Genomic DNA, 22,524 nt, shown 5'->3' on the forward strand with positions numbered 1-22,524 from the left:
GAACACATAGAAGATGATTAGTCTAAGAGACTTGCTAATTAGATTCCTAACCACTGTGTATTACATGTATGTATGTTCTGTAAGGTTGATTTGCATTGAGTAATTCCTTTTTCCTTTTTATGTGAATTCAGCTGCTGAGATTGTCAATGTGATTTGGCCAACTCATGAGTGTAGTTCTGTTCTGTGTGTGTGGTTTTCCCTCTTGCTGATTAAACACACCATAACCAAGACTTTGAGCTGCCTTTTGCCCCTAAACGTGCCTTATAGTTTTTGCCACGGCAAAGTTCATGTGATTTTCTAGAGTTTTGTGAACAGAATTAATTAAACAAAGACTCATGTCTAACACCGTGTTCATGGCATAAAGGTCACACGGATGACTTTAAGGTGGAGTGCAGATTACCTTGTTTCCAGAGGCACATTGCTACCCAGTACCCAGCTGTCTTGCAGCGGGACGCTCTCGGGGGGCGTGGTCTGCAGCTCGGCTGGTGATTGGCCGGCCACAGGGGCCGGGCTTCCAGTAGGAGGGGTAAGCTGCCGTGCTGAGTTTAGAGATTGACCAGCCTGGTGTGCGGAGCCCAGGGATTGGTTGAGAGCTGTTACTGAGGGCTGTTGACGGTGAGGGGGTGGTACAGGAGGCAGGGTGCAGCCATGATGATTGGATGGTTGCTCTGTGGACAGAAGACACTGCATAAATGAAAGGGGCATTGTATTGCACCGATTACAATTCCACATTAAGTACATTTTGGAATAAATATTGTTTTATGCAATAAAACATTGTCTTTGTCAACTCTATGCAAGCCTGCCTCCCACATTGCAGTTTTGTGTAGTAAAACAATTGTCAGCACATCAGACCCCCCTCAAAATCAGAAATTCCCTCTAAACATATCACCCCTAAGGCTGCAGATGAAAACAGTAATTCTGTAAAAAAAACGCTTGAAAAAAAAGGTTCAAAGATTTTCTCGCATTTAAAAACATACAGTACATTGTATGCGTACGTGTCAGATTGAGTAATTTATTGCTCATAATGCGTCATTATGTTATACAGTATTTAAGTGGCTCTTTCAAAAGTGAAAAAATGTATGAATTACTTTAAGTAAATGTAGCCAATAAGTTTGGAATTGATCTACCTTTTTTAGGCTCCTTTACTGTCATCAAGGTGCTCTAAAGGAAATGAATAGCAATTCTGGTATTTTATTTGCATGAGGAGCATCACATCTCCCTTTCCCATTCCTGCTATTATTCATTCTTTACAGCTCTCACTGCAGACAAAGGAGATTGGATATGTGCAGCAGTTGTGGAAGTGCTCACCCTTTTTCTCCATATGCTGTTTTGCCAGGTTTTGTCTTGTTCCAAACATGAAGACATTCAAGGCTTCATTTACTTTTATTGCATACCACACACACAGACAGAATAGTCAGGATTTAAACATGACCGTTCATCATGAACAAATGTCTACATACATTTTAAGTACACAGATGCTAAGCAATATTTTTGCACATTTTGACACATGGCATCCACAGCCACTCACATTAATCAAATTTTAACTTTAACCCATAAAACCCATCCATCCATTATCTGTAACTGCTTATCCAGTTTAGAGTCACATGTGGGCTGCAGCCTATCCCAGCTGTCATAGTTTTAGAGGCAGGGTACACCCTGGACAGGTCAGCAGGACACAGACACACAATAATTCACACACAAATTCCCACCTCCAGGCAATTTATAGTCAAAAATTAGCCTAACGTCCATGACTGCACGTGGGAGGAAACCCACGCAAGCACAGTGAGAATATACTAACTCCAGAATGAAAGGCTGTGTTTAAGTATTTCACCTTTGGGTCTTCCCATCAGGGTTCTTCACTAAGCTGCTGACAGCAACTTGTACTGAAGAATATAAACTACATTGCTAACTGCCAAGCATGACATTGTTTTATTATGCCACTGTTATTGGTTGGTTGGGGCACAAATCACACTGGCATATTCACAGGAAGCAGTAATAATAAAGTAGGATGCTAAATAATGAAAATGGTCAATACAGTTTAACTATGACTCTGTTTGTATGTCGATGTGAAAAGTCACCTACATCCTGAAGGGACAGCTTCAGTGCTGCACTAAGTGATATTCAACTGGGGCACAATGCTTCTCAAACAGCTGCCCCAAGCAGCTTTTCAACAAAATTCAACAATCATCAGTTGAGCTGCTAGACAATATTTCATAGCTGCCACCAAGAAACACAGAAGCTGTGCTTCGCTAATGCTATGCCACCTTTACTGGCTGGTAAACTTGCCTGTCTTTTAATTTTTCTGTTCGTTGGACTTTACATCACATGTATCACACACACACACAGCACTTACATATTGCTTTTCTACCTATTAGTACTTAAAGACGTTTACACTGCTTCTCATTTACCCATTCACAGTTACAATCACCCACAAACTCACACACCAAGGATAGAGTTGCTATGCAACTGGCCAAGTGGCCAGGAGCAACTAAGGTGGTGTCTTGCTCAAGGACACGTTGACCAGAGGAGCTAGGGATCGAACCAACAACTGTGGGGATTCGTGGACAACCGCTCTACCTCCTGCGCCACAGTCACAGCCACCACCACCACCACCAGATGTGTTTCACAAATGCCCCCATTCTAAATCATTCATAGTCATTTGCCAAAATAATATTCTCTTATCTGATTTGTATCCAAGATCTTAGGGCCTTGGTCACAGTTTCCACGGTAAGTACATAATTTGCTACAAAGTTACCAACTTAGTTATGGATACCATTACTAATTGGAGCTTAAATAATAATCTGCCTGGCAAGTGGAAGAGAAACTTATTAACTGTATATTCTCAAGTGCATATGTTGTAGATAAATCAATAAAACATACATCAACTATTACAATACGATATTGCAAATGTTACGACCCCAGGAACATCTGTACCTCTGAAATAAGAAAGTTATGTCTCAATTCCCACACAGCAACAAACAATTAGTTCACACATGCACATTTACAGAATTTACTTTTACAATCCACACTCTTGCTATTTCTAGTTGCTCTGTAACATGTGTTATATTTCCACAGAAAACTGTCTAGATCCGGAAAAAATGCATAGCAGCACAAATATGTAGTAAAGAGAAAAAAATACTTTCTCTGAGGTGGGAGCAGGTGTAAACGCAAATGCAAATTTTCGACTGAAATAAACAGGGCAAATACTGTACATTCTCTTTTTGTCGCTCCTCCATACTGTTTTCCATTGTTGGATTAATATTGTGGATACATCTGAATACATTTGCTATTGATATCCACATAACAAAAGCCACAATCACTGGTGAGTGGACAGTCATCTCCTTCATATGCTGGAAGGTTACTGAATTCGGTATACTGACGTGGATTTGTAACATTCAGACTGTTGTGGATCAGCTGCATGTGTCTTATTTTTCTCCCCCTGCACTATCATGCTGCTGCGACACCAACGCACGCAGAGAGAGAGAGAAGTCAAAAATAAGCGGTTTCCGTCATTATACAGTTAAAATCTGTGCGCCAGGCTTCTGAAATAAGTCTGAGGCGGAGGAATTTTGGTTCTATTTTCTGGCTTTCTGTGCCCTCTGACCCGCTCACACTCAGCTTGTTCTGCATAATTCTTTTAGCTGTTGTTTGCTCACTCACTCTTCCCCTTCTCCTTCTGTACGTCCTCACTCAAACGTTTATTTCATAGTCATTCTTCCCACTTCCTGTTGTCCATTTTCTCTCAGCAAATTATTTTCACCTGTGCCCCTCTCATTTAAGCCCTCTTGAAGAGTCATTTATTTCCAGATTCTCATGCGTGTTCTGCCTGGACTTGCCTGTTGTTTCTGCCCTCTGTTTTTGGACTGTTTTCTGCTGCTTTAGTCTGAGCTTTGGTTTATTGATTTATCCCTTAGTGTACTGCTTATTCCAGCCCTGGCTCTGTCCCTAAGTGTGCACAGTCCTGATTTATTGTTAACCTCTCTCTTCTTGGCCCCTGTATGTGTGCACCTTCTTCTGTTTCTGAGAATATCTGATCCTGTTTGTTCTCTTTAGCCATGCACTTTTAGCTAATAGTATTTCTGTTCCTGGTTCCTGGTTTCCCCCGGTACTCATGCTTATATTCTTTACCTTTTGTACTCTTGCTTTTTTGATTGATATGTTCTAGTTTTCTCTTCCCTGTTCCCTACTGGGTCTGTGTTTATTTTTTTATTCCTCCATTTGTTGTCATGTTTATTAGGTTTGTAGTATTTCTTATTCTGGACCGTTAATGTCCTTATGTGTTCCTAATAATGTTTTGACTCCTTAGTTTACCTGTCACTCATATAGGTTAGCCTTGCTCATGATTATTCATATGACCTTTCCCAGCTAGTGATAGTTAGTTTTGTCCCGTGTGCTTTGCTTAGTTCACATTTGTATCTATATAATTGGTTTAGTTTGTGTTAAATTTTCCCGTTCTCCATTTTGTAATGATTTTCTGTTAATACATTTCTGTGGTGCTCTGCACTAAAGCCCTTAATTTACCACACTCCTCCTCGCAGTCTTTAGCTGGGTCACCCTCTAACCTCGATTTGTGACAGTAACCAGTTTGCTTAAGAGCATGCAAACACCATTTGGGCAACTGTGGTGCAGTAGGCAGAGTGGTCGTCCACCAATCCTGCAGTTCTTGGTTCAATCCCCGGCTCCTCTGTTCAAGTGTCCTTGAGCAACACACTGAACGTTGCTCCCGGTAAGCGTTGGCCAGCTGCATAGCAGCTCCCTTATTGCTGTGTGTGTGATTGTGAGTGCAAATGGTGAATAAGAAGCAGTGTAAAGCGCTTTGAGTGCCAATGGCTAAAAAAGTGCTATATAAGTGCAGAACATTTACCATTACTATTCCCATATTACCTGAGAAAGCTGCCTTCTCTGAGTGACCTGGTTACTTAAGTCCATGTAAACAAAGTCACTGTCCCTTCTGCAGCTTTGTTTTTGCGTCATGTTCTGCCCTCTACTCAAAGTGCCCCAGGCACCACCCCTTGCCCAGTTACCCGGAGTATTTCTGATTTCCTAACTGTGATGTAAACAAGAAATTTGGCTTCTGCATTTGTTGAGAAAAACAATAGATCATTGAGAACCCAGATGTTAAAAATTTGAGGTAAGCTGAAACAAAAGATGGGGTAGAAGGCTTCACTCATTAAATGCCATGACCCTGCCCTGGAACCATTTCTGTATATTTAGTCTCCATGAACTTTTAGACATGGTTTTACTGCACAGACATTCTCTATCCATCAGCGTGATGGACCAGTAAGGTAAGGTAGGTGTCACTGAGGTAAAACATCTTTATCACAGTCAGACATTACATGCTTCATTGTGATACAATGTCTGTACGTCTGTCAGTCTCTCTTAATGTTCAGCTCTCTACTTCATGATCTCCTCATCTTTTTCTGTGACTATCTCATAAAGCAGTTTAAAAGTTATATTTTCCCTTGTCTCTGCTTTAAAGGTTTGCTCTTTTTGTCTAAATTCTATATGTAGTGAGAAATGGCTCTAATTCAAAATACGTTATTTGAATTATTTTGAAAATTGTCATTTGTTGCACAGTATCTTATACAGTATAGTTTCGGAGCATAGCACAACACAAAATTTCAAAAAAGTATATATTTATTCTATGTCATTTTGTATCATAATACTAGCAGCAATAAAAGTTAAATTAAGCAAACAGAACATTAAGTGAAAAGGGAAAAAAGTAATGTATTGTTTGTTCAAATGTTTATGGTATGAAAATATCCTTAGAAGAAACAAAAGCTAGTGGTCAAATTAAAGGAATTAAACAAGGTGAAGAAAGCTCGGGTCAGGATGTGGATTATCTGATCTGATCGAAAATTGGACAGGGAGGAAAGAATAGAGGGTATAAAAACCACAGGCCGTGGCAAAGGAAATCAATTAAAAGTTTCAAAAGCAACAACAATGGTCAACAGAGTTTAGAACAGAGAACAACATGAACTTCACGAGGCACAGCAAAAGGCAGAGGCAGAAAGGAAGACAAAATGAGAGTCAAAGAGGGCAGATGTGAGAGATTTAGAGGAGGAAAAAGAAAAGAGAGCAGAGTGTAGATCCCAGAAATAGTAAAAGACTCATCGACGTAGTGAAAAAGGTCAGTAGAGGAGTTAAGACTCGTGGTACTTGAAGCGTGAAAACTCATTCCACCTCTGGACTCCCAACAAGAAGAAGAGAGTAAGGCAGGCCTCATTCTGAAGCCACAGGCTGCCTTTGTGGGGCATGTAGGTGAAAAGTGGCTCTCTCTGCTCAATGACCCACACCAGGGAAGTGAATAGAAAAAAAACATAGCAGAGATAAGATGTGCTTTGAAGGTGGGATGGTTCTGTTGGGACAGAACCATGTCATTATAGCATTAAAGATAATGAATACTAAACATGCTGCTGTTATTTTAGTTCTGATGTCAAATTTACAGAACCAGCCAGGTCTATGTTTACAGTTTCACCAGTGTGAGAGCTGGACAGTGTCCAGTTGTGTCCCATAGAATAATACAATCACTGACTGCAAAATCTCTGTAAAAATGTTATTTCAAAGAATGTGATTTTTCGAAGTTTCATTTTACTATGGCTTCTGTGATAAACCAGTCTAACTTAACTGTGCTTTTACAACTGCTGACTGCATCAAATACTGTATGAAATTTTACTTTTGCCCCTTTTAGATTTGTGCATCTGAGCCTGCTGTATGTTGACTAGGTTTAATACAGTAGGTCACAATGACAACCTGGTTCTGTACAGTATGTATAGAGAAGTGTTCTTCCATTTGAAGGGCTACTGTTGTGATACATTATTTTGCTTTGCTCAATCTTTGGACCAATGATGTAACTGGTGGAAAGTGGATGTGTTATTCACCCCACCCTATAATCCACATTCCAAAGCTCTACAGAATCAAAACTGCAGCTGTGCTCTCAGTAGTCCACACAGTCTGTCTACCTAAGAACCAACACTTAGACATGTGGCTGTGGGTAAAATCCAATGCAAGGTATACAGCAGACAAGGCACTGTGTCAGAGGCTTTGTTTGCTGTCCTGAATGCCTTGACTTCCACAGTATTTGAATGTCACGCTTTATGGAGAAAAACAGCTGCCAGTGAATTTAAGTGACAGTGTGAGTGCATTAGTAGATTTGACTGTAGGTTGTTAAAGTCATAACACAAGTGAGCGAACTTTTGCTTTTCTACAGTTGCACAAGAAAAAATGTTTGTTACTTTCTATTCACTTTTGCCTTAAGTCTGGAACAGTCTCTTATATATGGGATGTATTATCATTAAGTAATGTTACAAAGCTTAAAACAGTTTTATTCAGGTCTGATCTTCACTTATTTCAAGAGGTGTGTGAAGATCTAAAGTCATCTAAAGATGAATAAAAAAAAACTGACATGAGCATGCTAGAACTAGCAAACAGGGAAAGAGAGGCAATAAACAGAAATAAAAGTTAAGGAAGACTGGTTTAATAAGACACATGGCTAAAGTATTAATTTCAATTAAGAAACAAATCCCCTTCCAATCTGTTTCAAAGAAAGGACACAGAAAGACTGCTGTCATAGAAGAAAGACAAACAGCTAATGGCTGGTACGTGGTATTTGGTTTTGTTGTAGAAATTAATAAATAAAATTTAATGGTTACATAGTTTGTTGAGTGATAAACAGTAAAATAAAATAAATCCGAAAACTATAGACTCTGTTAACGCTAAAATAACTTGTTGTTATACCCAGTTGAATATTTAGAAGCGTTTTATTCCCAACTACAGTAGATTTAGTTTTTCTTGAGTTCTCCAACATGGAGCATTTGAGCGTGTTCTCTGTCCAGTAACATACACCATGTATATTCACTAATCAGGTACAACATTACTTATTGTGGTCTTAATATTGTCATGACAGACAAGGGTCAGCATCTCTACTCTGAGCCGTTTGTGGCTACATGTGCAGCAAAATGTGATACACTGTGTGCAGAGGAGGTAGAATTACACAAACTCAAAAATAGAGTGAAACTGTAAGTATTGCCCTAAAATAAATCCTCCACTTTGACTACCACTTCAAAACATTTACTAAGTACATTTTACCGGAAATACAATAGGTACTCCACAAGAAAAGAATGCATTTTAAACAATACTGATTATGGTAATCAAGGCAAAACATAATTAAGTTGTAATTAAGAATGTAAGGTGGGCTCCATTTTGCTTTGCTGTTGTGCTTCTTGCTACGAAGCAGTAAAGGCATTTATTTCTAAAATACTTGAAAACGTAGTTGCAAAACAATTATCTGACCACCTTTATAGGAATAATTTGTATAAAGACTTTCAGTCAGGATTTAGAGTTCATCATAGTACAGAAACAGCACTGGTCAAAGTCACCAACGATCTTCTCATGGCCTCAGATACTGGACTCATCTCTATACTTGTTCTGTTAGATCTTAGTGCTGCATTTGATACCATTGATCATAACATTTAATTACAGAGACTGGAACATAAAATAGGGACTAAAGGAACTGCACTAGGTTGGTTTAAATCTTATCTGTCTGATAGATTTCAATTTGTTCATGTTAATGATGAATCCTCCACGCACACAAAGGTTAGCTATGGAGTTCAACAAAGCTCTGTGTTAGGACCAATACTTGTTACTTTATATATGTCTCCTTTAGGCAACATTATTAGAAAACACTCCATAAATTTCCACTGTTATGCTGATGATACCCAGTTATATTTATCTATGGAACCAAATGAAAATAATCAGTTAATAAAGCTTCAAGACTGCAAGACATAAAGGCCTGGATGTCCCACAATGTTTTACTTCTAAACTCAGACAAAACTGAAGTCATAGTATTTGGGCCCAAAAATCTCAGAAATATGATGTCCAACCATATTGTTACTCTAGATGGCATAAGTCTGGCCTCCAGTACTACTGCAAGGAACCTTGGAGTTATTTTTGACCAGGATTTGTCCTTTACCTCACATATAAAACAAATCTCTAGAAGAGCCTTCTTCCATCTACAGAACATTGCCAAAATTAGGAGCCTCCTGTCTCAAAGTGATGCAGACTGGTCCATGCATTTGTTACTTCTAGATTGGACTACTGTAATTCCCTACTTTCAGGATGCCCCAGTTACTCCCTAAAGAGCCTGCAATTAATCCAAAATGCTGCAGCAAGAGTGCTGACTGGAACTAGCAAGAGAGATCAGATTTCACCTTCACTAGCTTCTCTCCATTGGCTTCCCATTAAATGTAGAATAGAATTTAAAACCCTGCTTCTTACATATAAAGCTCTGAACGGTCAGGCTCCATCATATATAGAAGATCTCATAGCACCATATCATCCCAGTAGACCACTTCGATCTCAGAATGCAGGCCTTTTTGTGGTTCCCAGAATTTCCAAAGGTATAATGGAAGGTAGAGCCTTTAGCTATCAAGCTCCCCTCCTGTGGAACCAGCTCAAAGTTCAGATTCGGGAAGCAGACACCCTCTCTACTTTTAAGTCTAGGCTCAAAACCTTCCTTTTTAATAAAGTTAGTTACACTTATGCTGCTATAGGCTTAGACTGCAGGGGGACCCACCCCCCGATGCACTGAGCTCCTTTCCTCCTGTTGTCCCTCTCTCCTCTCCTCTCACCCCGCAATTGTCACCACTGTGGTTTATCCTGTAGTTGTCTTTGTCCTTCTCTGTCCCCCTGTCTCTGTCCCTTTCTGCAGGTGTCCCCGGCTTTTAGGCAGTGTGTCTTCCAGCGTGCAGCTACTGGTCCTACCAACCTGCCCGATGTTTTGTTGTTACTTTTTGTTGCTCTGTTCTTTTCTCTCTCCCCTTTCCACTCACCCCAACCGGTCAAGGCAGATGGCCGTCCACCCTGAGCCTGGCTCTGCTGGAGGTTTCTTCAGTTAAAGGGAGTTTTTCCTCTCCACTGTTGCCTATGGCTTTGCTCCAGGGGGAATTGTTGGGTTCTCTCTATACATCTTTATAATTGACTTTATTCTGTAACGTGCCCTGAGACGACTTTGTTGTGAATTGCCGCTATAAAAATAAAGTTGAATTGAATTGAATTGAAAGGCAAAGAAATGGAGAGCAGTTAATGCTTACCTTTATCAGCTGATAAGCCCCTGATTTTAACTATAAAAGGGATGGTAGTGGTCCTTTTCTTTAAGTTTCAGAAAGGGATTTTTAATTTTTAATTTTTAGTCCTAGAGAATAATAGTGAAGTAAAATAATAATCTGTGAACAAATTCGTAAATAAAGCTGTCAAATACATAAAGTGACGTAAAAAGTATAATGCTCCCCCATGATGTACAGTTAGGCAGAAGTGTAAATTGGCCAAATTGAAGACAAGTACATTTAAGTTATAATTATCAGTTTTTAAGTACCAAGAAATGTACAGTTAGAATACACATTCCATTACATTTAAATTAAGCAAGGTACAAGTGGCCAGGAAGAGTTTGAGTCTGGGAATTATGTTTGCTGAAGCTACTATATTCCAGTTTCCTACCTTGTAAACTATAAGTGTGTGTGTGTGTGTGTGTGTGTAATGATGCAAGCCTTTCTCTTCCCGTCTGCTGGAGTACCCCCTGTTCCCTAACTCCTGTGCTGTAAAATTGGTGTTTTCATGGCCACTGCATCTGACAACACACACAACCCTTTAAAGAAAACGAGATGTAGACAGAAAGGGGATGAGAGGCGGGAGGGGGGAGACAAGTGGACACTCACAAACAGAAAGTGAAACATGTGAAGGTATTTAGGCAAAGTGAAAGAGAAAATGTAGTGGAAGAAAAAGCGTGAAATGAAAACATAAAGGAACGAGTTCAGATGGAAATGTTAACAAGTGAGGCCAGCTAAGAATGACAGTCACTCTGACACCATTTTAACACTGACATAACAGTAATCCCCTTGGACACAAGCAATACTTTGAGGCATTTTCTACCTAGTCTCAATTTGAAGGAGATGGAGATAAAATTAAAATATTTATTTAACTTAATTTCTGATGTGTATATAGACTTTGCTGCCAATTTGCACCCAAACATCAGTGTATCAATAAGGAGTTCAGTGGCCGCTTTGCAAATACTTACTAACCAGATCAAAACATTTGAGCTTGTGGTCTGATGAGTAAGTTTCAATTGATGAGAAAAAGGGGTTATGAAAAGAAAGGAAGGAAATGGCATTACATAGACAATAAAAGAACATCTGATCACGCTTTCTACAGAGATTTGCTGATTTCCAGTCTGTACAGAAGACACTAGTCTTTAACCTGGGCAGTTTGATCTTACAAATGGGAAATCATTTCAGATTTTGAAATAGGAAGTCTGAGGTCTAGCAGAGACAAGTTAAAAGCTTTGGCTGAACTCCGACATATAGGACATTGTACTGCAAGACTGGATATTTTGTCAGACAAAATAAATAGTATTGTTATGTTCACCATCAACATATTTGCATTACATTTTTTTTCTTTTTCTGTAAATTGTTTAGCACGATTACCACACCTTCATCTTAGAAATAAAATAATTTCATATTCTTTAGTTGGTATCACTTTTAAGCAAACACTCACATTTCACTGCTGTTTTGAGCCTCTACTTCTTTCAAACAATGTACCGTACATCTTCATTGAATGGATGTTGGATTCCACACTATACTAATCACTAATGTGGTTTTAAAGGTGTAGCTCATGATTATAACTCATTACAAATTTTGTCATATTCAACATCTAGTTCTCCATCCAAACCAGTCACACAGTCCAGGGACCAGTGTGTGACTGGTTTCTAGTGTGCACACTGAGGTTAATGCTCTCTGTCTGTGCAACAGATCAGAAACCGTTACTTTGTTTACAACAGACATTGATTTATACTAATTACATGTGTTTTTAAAAAATGTATGTGACAATGTGGTTGCTGATAGTGTTACTGCAATGAATTATTGGGTGTGGTTATGCAGCCCTAACTAAAAGTAGTGGTGAATTACATTAGGTGGTGATATATCAATAAAATGTCAGAAAAAAATATGGATTACATATTTAAATGTTATCTTTTGTGTTTTACAGTACAAAAGAGGAGAAAATCAGGTTAATGAATTCATGTGTGTTAACTAGTTTCATCTGTCTGTCTCATTGTCTCTGCTCTTCTCTTTGTCAGTTCTTGCAAAGTGATGGACAAAGGAGGTGAATGAATGAGGTCATGTCTATTGACCAGGAGTCTCACAGAAACGAGTGGGTATAAAAAAAAAGAGTAGCTACCGCACCAGAAATACACAGATATACATATCTGAAATTCTATTATTTTAAATGTATTTAACATTTAAATGTTTTTTACAGGTAAATAATCTATAAAATCATTACTCATTAAGTGACTACAGCTGGCTCTTCTCATAAGTAGCTGAGTAAAAATGGCAATGATAATAAAATATAATAATAAATGTAATAATATATAAACTATAACTCTAGGTCTGTGATTTAATTTCTACTTTGTGTAAGCTTTTAACTCCTGGAAAACATTTGTAACAGCACTCAAGGCTTTTTTCAGTTCTTCTTTTTTTGGTTTTTCAAATTCTTTCAAATTCCTTCCTCGTTCTGTAGAACACATCACAAAAATATCTGTTATCAGCGCTGATATCAAATCTTTGATTTAAACAAACAATATAAAGAAATATACTGATCAGTCGTATTAAAATGTGCAATTAATGGTATTTTTAAAGAACATATAAAACCCTGTTATGACTTTACATTGGACATTAGTTGAATTAGATGGATGCAACATTACCACAGCACCTGATATGTGAGAAACAAAGAAAGAGAAGGGGCTTCCTAATGATTGGGGAAGTGATGGTTTACAAAGAAAAGACATTAATGAATAGAGGGCAGTGAAGACAATGGGATAGATGAAGGTATAATTGTTTCTCTCTTCCTAAACGGATTTAGACAAAATAGAAGAGTGACTCCTCTTCCACTAATTTTGGTATGGCTGCAATTTTATATTTTCTTTCTCTGCTTCCATTTTTTTTCCCATCAGTACCCTCCCACTCACACCATCCTCTTCAGCTGACCTCCTCTACGATGCTATTCTCTCTTCCACTCAGTTCTTTAGTATCGGCAGCTGCAGCCTTTTCAGATTCTCGCATTTGTCCTCCACATTTCTGCCTCCTAATTGTAGCACCCGCACTGACCCCTCATCCACCCACTCTTCCTCACAGTCTCTCTTGCCCTCATTCTCTCATTCATTTTCTCCTGCCCAGTCAGCTCTCAGTGCTCTCTCTCTCTCTCTCTCTCTCTTCCTCTGTCTGTTCTTTGATTTCCTCGCTCTTAGGGAGACTGTGATCAGCTAAGCCACTGGGTCTTTGCCGTTAATATGTTTTCTTTCTTTCATTTGTTTATTTTTAATTATCATTTTTCTCCTTTTAAGCACCAGGATGTTTTAAAATATATGTCCTACACTTTTTTTACATTTAAATAATGTTCCTTTCTTTACTTTTCCAACAGTCCCTCAAAATTAGATCAGCTGAAACATATTGCAAAATAATGGACACAAAATGAGATATGGATGGCAAAGTGGATAGCTGGGCACAACAGTCATCCGACTTAGCTCTGGAATTGCAGTCATTTAAATGTAGCATAACTGTAGGGATGGCAGGTCAAAATGCTCTTAAGGAACATTTTGCACACAGTTAGGGCAACTATTCAGTGTTATTGAAAATGTAGTCAGTTAGTCTGGACAATCTGTTGGCAAATCACCAAGACAGAGAAACATTACATTGCATTTGTCACAAACAGAACCTTATCCTTTGTACAATTACAATCAGTTCTACTTTCAGTCATTGGGCCAGTGACTTTCTTTTCAAGAACAACACATCAAGAAATTAAGCCGCCACTTGCTTGTCTCCTTGTCAATGTGAGCATTTAGGGAATAATTTGTATAATAAGACATGCTCAGGTGAATTGTAAACATTATTGAGATTTGTCTCATTTTGTCTGTCTAAAATTAGTCTGTAATTGCTCTTCAGCTAGGTGTGAGGTGGTAGGTTTGTTGATACCCATTTTATCCACAGCACTGAGTCTTTATCCAGACATAGGAAAACAGATTTCTATAGACATACTTAGAAATTGATATGCACTCTAAATGACAGGGGTAATTCAGAAATTGATCCTATGAGCAATATCAACAGCAAATACATTTTGAAAAATCTACAAATATCCCTGAACACTGGCCACAGTTCTTTTCTGGCTCAGGTACATACAAGAAGAAGAAGGGTACCACTAAAACCTATCACTGTAACCTATAAAGTAAACGTAAAACCTAAATGTAAGCTTTCTGCTTATTCTACAGACTTGTGTAAACTGGCATCCTTGTGCCCAGTTTACACAAATCTCACTCTAAGATAACCAACATTTTTTAGAGTGAGGACAGCGCGGGGGGATGATGCATTAGTGCTTTGAAATGATATTGGGGGTGCACTTGAAAAAACCTGTAGAGTCTTTGGAGCACTGCTTGCTTACAAAGTGTATACTGGAATACTGTGTGTGCACGGAAAGTGATCCAGCCACATCTTTCACCCAGTGTTGTGCAAATTCACACTTTAACCTGGCTCAACAGCTCAGTTCACACAGATGAAGGAGAACTAAACATTCATTTCTCAGTTGTCACCCTAGAGAACTTTATTTTCATGAGATACTTGTTTTACTGGTGGCTTCTGTGACTGCTGTAGACTAGTTGGGTCTTCTAAAGGAGTGTCTTCAATGAAGAGTGCCATTTTATTGCATTCATGAATGTTCTACACATGCACCTTATAAAACATGACAGTAACTCTGAAAAGTAATAGTGGAAAAAAAGCGAACATGTGTTTGTTATATTTGAGTGAACAACATAGAAAAGTAAAAAAAACAAAAAAACATTACGTATAACAAGAATAGTGTCAAAGACACTGAAGTAAGTGCTCAGCTGCACATGGTGCACTGACACTGCAACCAGTCAGCAGACATGTGATGACATTTATGTCACTTCAGCTTCCCAGCAAGTTTAATAATCATGGAACATTTCAGGCTATATCATAGAGCTTCATCAGGCCTTGTCAAACAGAAAATCGCTTAGGTGATATAGGGTTAGGGATGACAGAGTCAATTAACCAGTCGAACAATCAGAAAGGGAGCTAGATAATGCTATCTGATATTAGACAGCATTGTCTATGTTTGATTAAATTATAGTTTGATCAATGAACTTGCTGGAAGCCTGAAGTGTAGTGTGCAGTTTTTTTTTTCTGTTGGTTATTGGAATCATCTGAAAGCAGTGCCAAGCTGGAAAGCAGCAAAGCAATTAGAGCTGAACACCGTAGATGAGGACAGGTTAAAAACAACACAGAACTTTGAATTTACATTCTGAGAAATGGGTTATAGAATATCATCTTAAAACAAACCTCCATCAGTGTCTTATTTTGTAATCAGTACAATGGGCTCACTGTCACACAAACACACACACACACACACCATCTTTCCTCTATTTCCCTCCCACTGCATCTTCGTCTGCCTCTCTCGTCATCTGCCTGTCTCCTTGTGTGGAGTCTGCCACAACATTTTGATTCACTTAAGTAACTCCATTCTGCAATCAGCTTCAGACATCAGCTGTATGTTTGTGGCTTTTCGGATGCAAAACTGCATCTGAACTGACTCCGACATGACTGTGTGTTTGTGTATGTGTTTTTGAGGCTTAATTCCTGCCACTAGTCTGAGGTTCATTAGCCTGATCAATAATTGATTTACTTTTCTTTTTGCTATTGCACAAGAAAATTAAATACTGTGCCCCCCCAAACCCCCACCAAACTATTTTGTGATTCATTGAAATAGGATTCTGACACTCTGGCTTCCCTGTCTCCATCCCATCCCTGCATCACCACCATTAATTGGGCCTGGTGTTAAGAAGAAAATCACTTTTTCCACTCTTCTATCCGTCTTCCTTGTTTTCATTCAGTGGCTCATTGATTAGTTGTTGGTGTTGGGAGAATTCCCAAAGCCTTGGTCCCAAAGCAAAAAGCACTAAGTGTTATTTGTGTTTCTCTCTTAACCTTAGTCTGACCTCTTTAGTATAGACGTTGTCAATAAGCCCTGGCGTCATCCCACTGCTTGCAAATAAACCTGTCTTTTATCTTTTGCTTTTTCCAACCTGAGCTGATGGCCTTGGCGTCTTTGAGGCTTCTTAAGGCTGGGTGGTAGAGGATCTTTGGCGTCTTTTCACTCTCAGGCCCAAAACACTACCTGTTTTTGTTGAGAAGTGGCACTGTATTACTTAATTTGTCCTAAAAAAATGCTTGTGCTGGGTTAAAATGACTTGCAGAGCTACTCCTGGTCATTTAGCGGAAGGATCTAGTGCACTGCAGTGTGTATTTCCTATATGCATTGTAGAATCAATGATTAATACACTGTAGGGATGGACCAATCAAGATAATGTGGCTCCAACGCTGATTAAAGAACTTCAATACTTACATTTACCTACAGTAGATAACACAGACACATTGCAATAACAGCGGAATAGTTTGAGAGAATCTGTTATAGATTGTGTGTGTGTGTGTGTGTGTGTGTGTGTGTGTGTGTGTGTGTGTGTGTGTGTGTGTGTGTGTGTGTGTACACGCCTCTGCTGGGAACTACATTTACAAAAGTCAAGTCAAAGATATAAACCCAGTTCATTCTACACAATGTTATATAAGCAAACCAGGTATAATTATCAACAGAAATAACACACCTTTTGTGATTGGGGTGATGCTGCATTATTACCATACTGTGTTTTATCCCTGTAACCATGATTGATCATCTCTGCATGGTTCATGCAGCACACAGAAATTAACTTTGGCATAAGCTGACAAGTTCTGACCATTTTTGGTTAACATAAACCAACATGAATGTTCATGTTGGTTTCTGAATAAATTGAGGGGAAAACGTTTTCCTTCTGTTTAAGGGTGAATAATTGTTGTGTTGTGTCCCCTGGTAGTTAAACACTTGTTAGTTACACAATAGTTTGGAAAGAAACTGAGATAAAACAAATACCTGTCTAAGAGATACAGATCCTATACTGTGACATGCAAACTTCTGCTACGACAGCCACAAAAAAAGAATCGCGAGGTTACAGTTCAACAAGAAGTGCTTGAAAGAGTTTTACAACAAAGGTCAGATGAAACTTATTTCAGAGTGATGGCAAGTTCCAAGGTATTAACTGGACTGGACTTAAGCATCCAACCTATTTACCCCATGTAAAGTAAACGGATTTACTGTTTGAATTCTCACTAACATCTAAGATAAGAAGTACAGGCAAGGCAAAATATAATCAGAGAAGGTATCCAGCAGCTGGTGATGTACAAATACCAGACTTCAATCAATTCAAACAAAGTCATAAATATAACATGTTTCTTTACATACAGTACATTATATTGCTTTAATTTCTATACAGTGAAACCTTCATCACAATTGGTGAACATGAAAACACAGCATCAAACTCCTTTTGAACCCCTATACGAACAAAAGGAAACACACCTCCAACCCTATACATGTCTATAAAATTGTTTAAATGTCTCAAAGACCCTGCTCAAAGACAGAAATATACATGTAATGGCTACATAAATGTCAATATATAGACTGGTATTTATTGAGTTATTAAACAAATCTAAGTATCCTACAGTCTCACAATTGGTGTTTTTCTCCCCGTTCAGCTTCTTCCCATTGAAAATAAGAAATAAAATAACATTTCTGCATTTATGTGTTTTGTCTTTATGCACAAAAGAAATAAAATAAAGGCCATTGACTTCACTCATTTGCTCCACTTCCCACAAAATCATTGTGACGTCAAGGAAGAAAAAAAGGAAAGTTTTGTGTAAAGAGTGCAAGAAGTGGTCAAAGTGATATTTTCGATGTTTGGCTGAACATTGGTTGGTTAGGTCATACTGGGATTACTTTGGAAAAAGAGGACCACACACATATTCACAAATACACACATATGTACAACCTTTTAGTCACGTCAAGATCCTGTTTCAACGCTGTTTCTGATTATGTCTCTATGGCAATGCATATACACCAATTAGCCACAAAAAAAGTCACCAATTTCAATCTGACCATTTAAGCTTAGATGAGAGGACGCTAAACAGTGTCACAGAGTTTACCCAATATATAGAATATATGATGCATTATTACTTACAACAATGAGGCGTTATATGATAATTAAAAGCTTCCCCTTTGAACGCATATTTGCTTCTTTTGGTTCTAGTATGGATAGTCGGTGAAAATGTAAATTAATGCCATTAAACTTCCCTTTGACTTCCTTATATTTAAAATATCTCTCTACTTCTAGCTGAAAAATGCTTCGGTTCTGATCATGTCACCTCGGTGCTCTTACTATGATATTTGTAGTGATCACTGTCAACCTGCTTTTCCAAAACTCCTCCAGATAAATCATTTAACTCCTAATGATGAGTGATGACATCTGAGTTATGTCATCTGGAGGAGTTTTTTGGCTAGAAGCAGAGAAATATTTTAATATAAGGAAGCCAGAGAGAAGTTTAAAAGCATTACTTACATGCACACCCAAACTAAAGCCATAGAAAGCAAGTGGGTTTGGGAGCCTTCACAGGAAAACAGTTCTCAGATCAGCAATTTAATTTGAACCAGACTCTGCTTTACATTTTTAGAATATCTCTTTTGCACTTATTAAATACTCATAACATTTTCAACTCAGTTTTTGTACGTATGGTGCTGAATAGTAAAAGTCAAATAGGAAAATAGGCACCAATATTTGTTTTTTTTTGTATTAATGAATGTCAGTTGCTCTCTAATTGCAGATAAAGGTTTCGGCTTTCATGTGACACAGAGGCAGAAAAAACAAACATGCAACAAAGAAAGTCTGGTAGAAACTGTGCCAGATGTAGGAAGTTGTGTTAGGAACTACAGCAATGGCTTAAGTCTTAATGCTTTTCTAAAGAAAAAAATTGAAACCTTATGTATTTAAAATTGAGTTACACAACTATCTCAAATTACAAGTTATGTTTCTCATAATTACGAGATAGATAATTCAGTGGATTTAGTTTTCCAGGATGTCAACAAATAGGCTGTAGACTCAGTTTCGCTTTAGACTATAAAGCAAGATTCTATTTGCAGCTGGCAGCAACTCTTCATATCCATGGCAACAAGCAACTTCATGTTTCTTGTTGGTCAAACGCAAAGTTGGTCAAACTCTTAAAGTTTAAATTGACATTCTATGTCGAAAATGAAAAACGGAAATTGATATTAAAGATAAAATTGAGAGTTAAAAATTAAATTAGGTTATCCTAAACCATGATGGCATTGTTGTCTCAAATACTGACAGATTAATAACCACTCTAACTTTTAACTCGTATTTACAAGATTCGTTTCTCATAATTACAAGAAATTGATTTTGTAATAATGAGATAAGGTCTGGGCCGCCGTACAGACCCAACAAAGTAGTGATAGTCCGGTTAGTTAGAAACAGAAATGAAATGGTTTTCTATAAGGGGTTAATGAAGCAATGAATGTCCCTTTACCATGTGTTACAGGTAAGTACAATCGTGCTGCATACTCCTCCTCTTGTTCGTCCTCCACCTCTTCCTCATCCTCTTCTGAGCCTGGCTCAGGCGCATTGCCTAACAATGGGTTGTCATGTGGACTGCCTGATTGTGGATGTGATTGGTCAATGACAGATGATGGACAGGAGGGGGAGGGCATGGGTGAACCTATAAAAGAACAAATCCAAAAAAGGAAAACACGGAAATGAATGTCTGAAGAATGAATAAAAGTACCAATGAACAATTGCGAAAAGAAAAAGAAAAAAAATGATAATGTATGGTGATGTATGCTGATATTGTGACTACAAATTATTGCATGAGGCTTTGGGCAACTGTGGGGCAGGAAGGTAGAGCGGTCTTTCACCAATCTCTCAGTTGTTGGTTCGACCCCGGCTCCTCCGATCACATGTTGAAGTGTCCTTTAGCAAGACACTGAACCTGAGTGTTGAACAGCTGCATACCAGCTCCCCCATCTGTGTGTGTGAGTGTGTGTATGATTGGAAATGGGTGAATAAGAAGCAGTGGAAAGCACTTTGAGTGCCAGTAGGTCGAAAAGTGCTATAAAGGTGCAGACAGTTTACCATTATAAAGTTGGTTGGTAAAGGCAGTCATCCACGGACCAAAGGGTCAGTGGTTCGATCCCCAGCCCTGGCTATATGTCGAAGTGTCTCCAGACAGGACACTGAACCGCCCATTCCCATCCCCAGCTGTGCAGTGCCGGCAGAAATTGGGAAGGGTAAAAACTGGTAGGGTAGGGTAAAAACTGTGCCAAATCAACATGCGGACAATGATCCGCTATAGCGACCCTGAACTCACGGGCCGAAAAGGACAAAAAATAAATAAATTGATGACCAACTGAGCTTTAAGGACCACATCTTCTCAGCCTCTAGAGCATGCAGATTTGCCCTCTACAACATCAGGAATATCAGACTCTACCTCATGGAATATAACACCCAACTCATTGTACAGGCGCTTGTCGTATCTTGTCTTGATTACTGCAACGCTTTGTTAATGGGGTTACCGTTAACGCACAATGCACAATGTTAATGCACATTAAAACCCTTGCGGATTATCCAAAATGCGGCAGCATGCCTCATTTTTAATCAGCCAAAAAGGACTCATGTCACACTATTCTTCAGATCACTACACTGGCTTCCTGTATCTGCTTTTAGGTTCAAAGCTGTCTTCGCCTACAGGGTGATCACCTCAACAGCTCCCTCATACCTCAAGTCCTTCATGCAGGTCTACAATCCTTCCCGTCCACTGCGGTCTGCCAATGAACGACATCTGGTTTCCCAGCACCACACAGAAGACACCATGCAAGCAGCACAATGCTCCCATGATGGTGAAACGAGCTACCACACTCTGCAGACTCAGCAAACTCACTCCCAATATTCAAAAAACTACTGAAAACAGAACGCTTCCGCATCTTCCTATGCACTTAAATCTCTCTCTCTCTCTCTCTCTCTCTCTCTCTCTCTATATATATATATATATATATATATATATATATATATATATATATATATATATATATATATATATATATATAAAAACCTTCCTTCTGCTCTTTCTTTCTCTTGCATCTCATGAAATGTAAACACTTTTTTGATGGGACTTTGATTTTTTTCTCCTTGATTTAGATTTTTGCTTGCCCTGTACCTCACTTGTAAGGCGCCTTGGATAAAAGCGTCTGCTAAATGACTAAATGATACAGAACTTCATCCAAGTATCACATCCATTCATCATTTATCACTTATTCTATTCAGGGTCGTGGGGGGTTGGAGCCCATCCCAGCTGTCATTGGATGAGAGGCCAACTTGTCCACCCTGGACAAGTTTCACATTCACATCTAAGGGCAATTTAGTGTCACCAATTAATCTAACATGCATGTCTTTGAAGTGTGGGAGGAAACCAAAGTACCCGGAGCAAACCCAGGCAAAGAAAGGACGTAGCCAGCTGTGGTTTCTTATCGGGGACCTTCTAGCTGTGAGGCAGCAGCACAAACTACTACACCACTGTGTTACTTTAAGTAACAAAGAGGTGGCTATGTTGTGACTGCCAGATCAAATCTTCATTGATCGATTGTGTACGGATGCGGTAACCTTGGCATTTAGTGACTTGTGAATGTTAAATGGTCCATCTCTGTTTTGTTTGTGCGTGTGCTTATTTGTGTTTAGAATTCATTGTGTGTTTGTGTTTTGCCCAGACAGATAACTCCATCCAGCTTTGCATTCCATACAAATGTGCTGGCACAAAAGAATGTAATTTGTTTGTTGGAAAGCAAAGAAAAAAAAAAAACATTTTATTAACAGCACTTTACAGATAAAATTTACTTTCTTTTTTTAATCGTTCAATCTCTCCCATTTGTGAGCAAGGAGGACACTGAAAAATAAAATCAATATTAGGTTATAGGTAAATAACTGCAATCTTGTTTAGTGGAACATCTATAAAAATGCAGATACTGAGATTGAAATATAATACAAACTAGTTTCCACAATAGTCACCTGGTCAAGCACATCACACTACATTCACACTATACATCTTATGCTCCCACTAGCATTAAAAACACACAAACACAGCCAGTCTTGTCCCTTCCAGTCATCTACTGTAGATCCCAGCCTGACATTCATCTTTGCAGCTTCAGGCTAAAACTACAGCATGGCAGCGCAATGCTAACTGGTCCGAAATAACCTAACATGATTGTCTGTTTAATTATTTACTTGAATCCCTTCTGGCTTGTTTCTTTCTGTGAGTCAAAAAAATCATATGGATATGAGAATTTATTATGAAATACACAGGAATAGCCCAGAATAGGGGTTGTGGATGGAAAAATAAAATGTCCAGTGATGTTTATAATCCTATTTGTGGGCAATATTAAAAAGCAGGTACCCCACATAAGTGTGCCTGGATTTGCATTCCTCGCCATAAACAGTATCAAAGGCTTTCCTCCCTTCTATTATTGTGTGATAATCAAAAAGCTGCT

The 22,524-nt window shown here is 38.6% G+C and overlaps 1 protein-coding gene across 13 annotated transcripts in view; it reads right to left on the reverse strand.

Annotated features, from left to right (window-relative positions):
* LOC137124082 (teneurin-3) overlaps positions 1-22,524 on the reverse strand; it is a 379,316-nt gene that overhangs the window by 117,448 nt on the left and 239,344 nt on the right. For 10 of the 13 annotated variants that reach the window (XM_067498733.1, XM_067498732.1, XM_067498734.1 and 7 more), the window contains 2 exons: positions 19,518-19,706; positions 401-668 (listed from right to left, as the gene is read on the reverse strand). In XM_067498733.1, the coding sequence (XP_067354834.1) occupies positions 401-668; positions 19,518-19,706 (457 nt within the window). The remainder of the gene's footprint in view (positions 1-400; positions 669-19,517; positions 19,707-22,524) is intronic. The other 3 variants (XM_067498743.1, XM_067498740.1, XM_067498741.1) reach the window with 1 other exon arrangement.

Source organism: Channa argus, chromosome 3, assembly GCF_033026475.1.
Source record: "Channa argus isolate prfri chromosome 3, Channa argus male v1.0, whole genome shotgun sequence".
Classification (NCBI taxonomy): domain Eukaryota; kingdom Metazoa; phylum Chordata; class Actinopteri; order Anabantiformes; family Channidae; genus Channa; species Channa argus.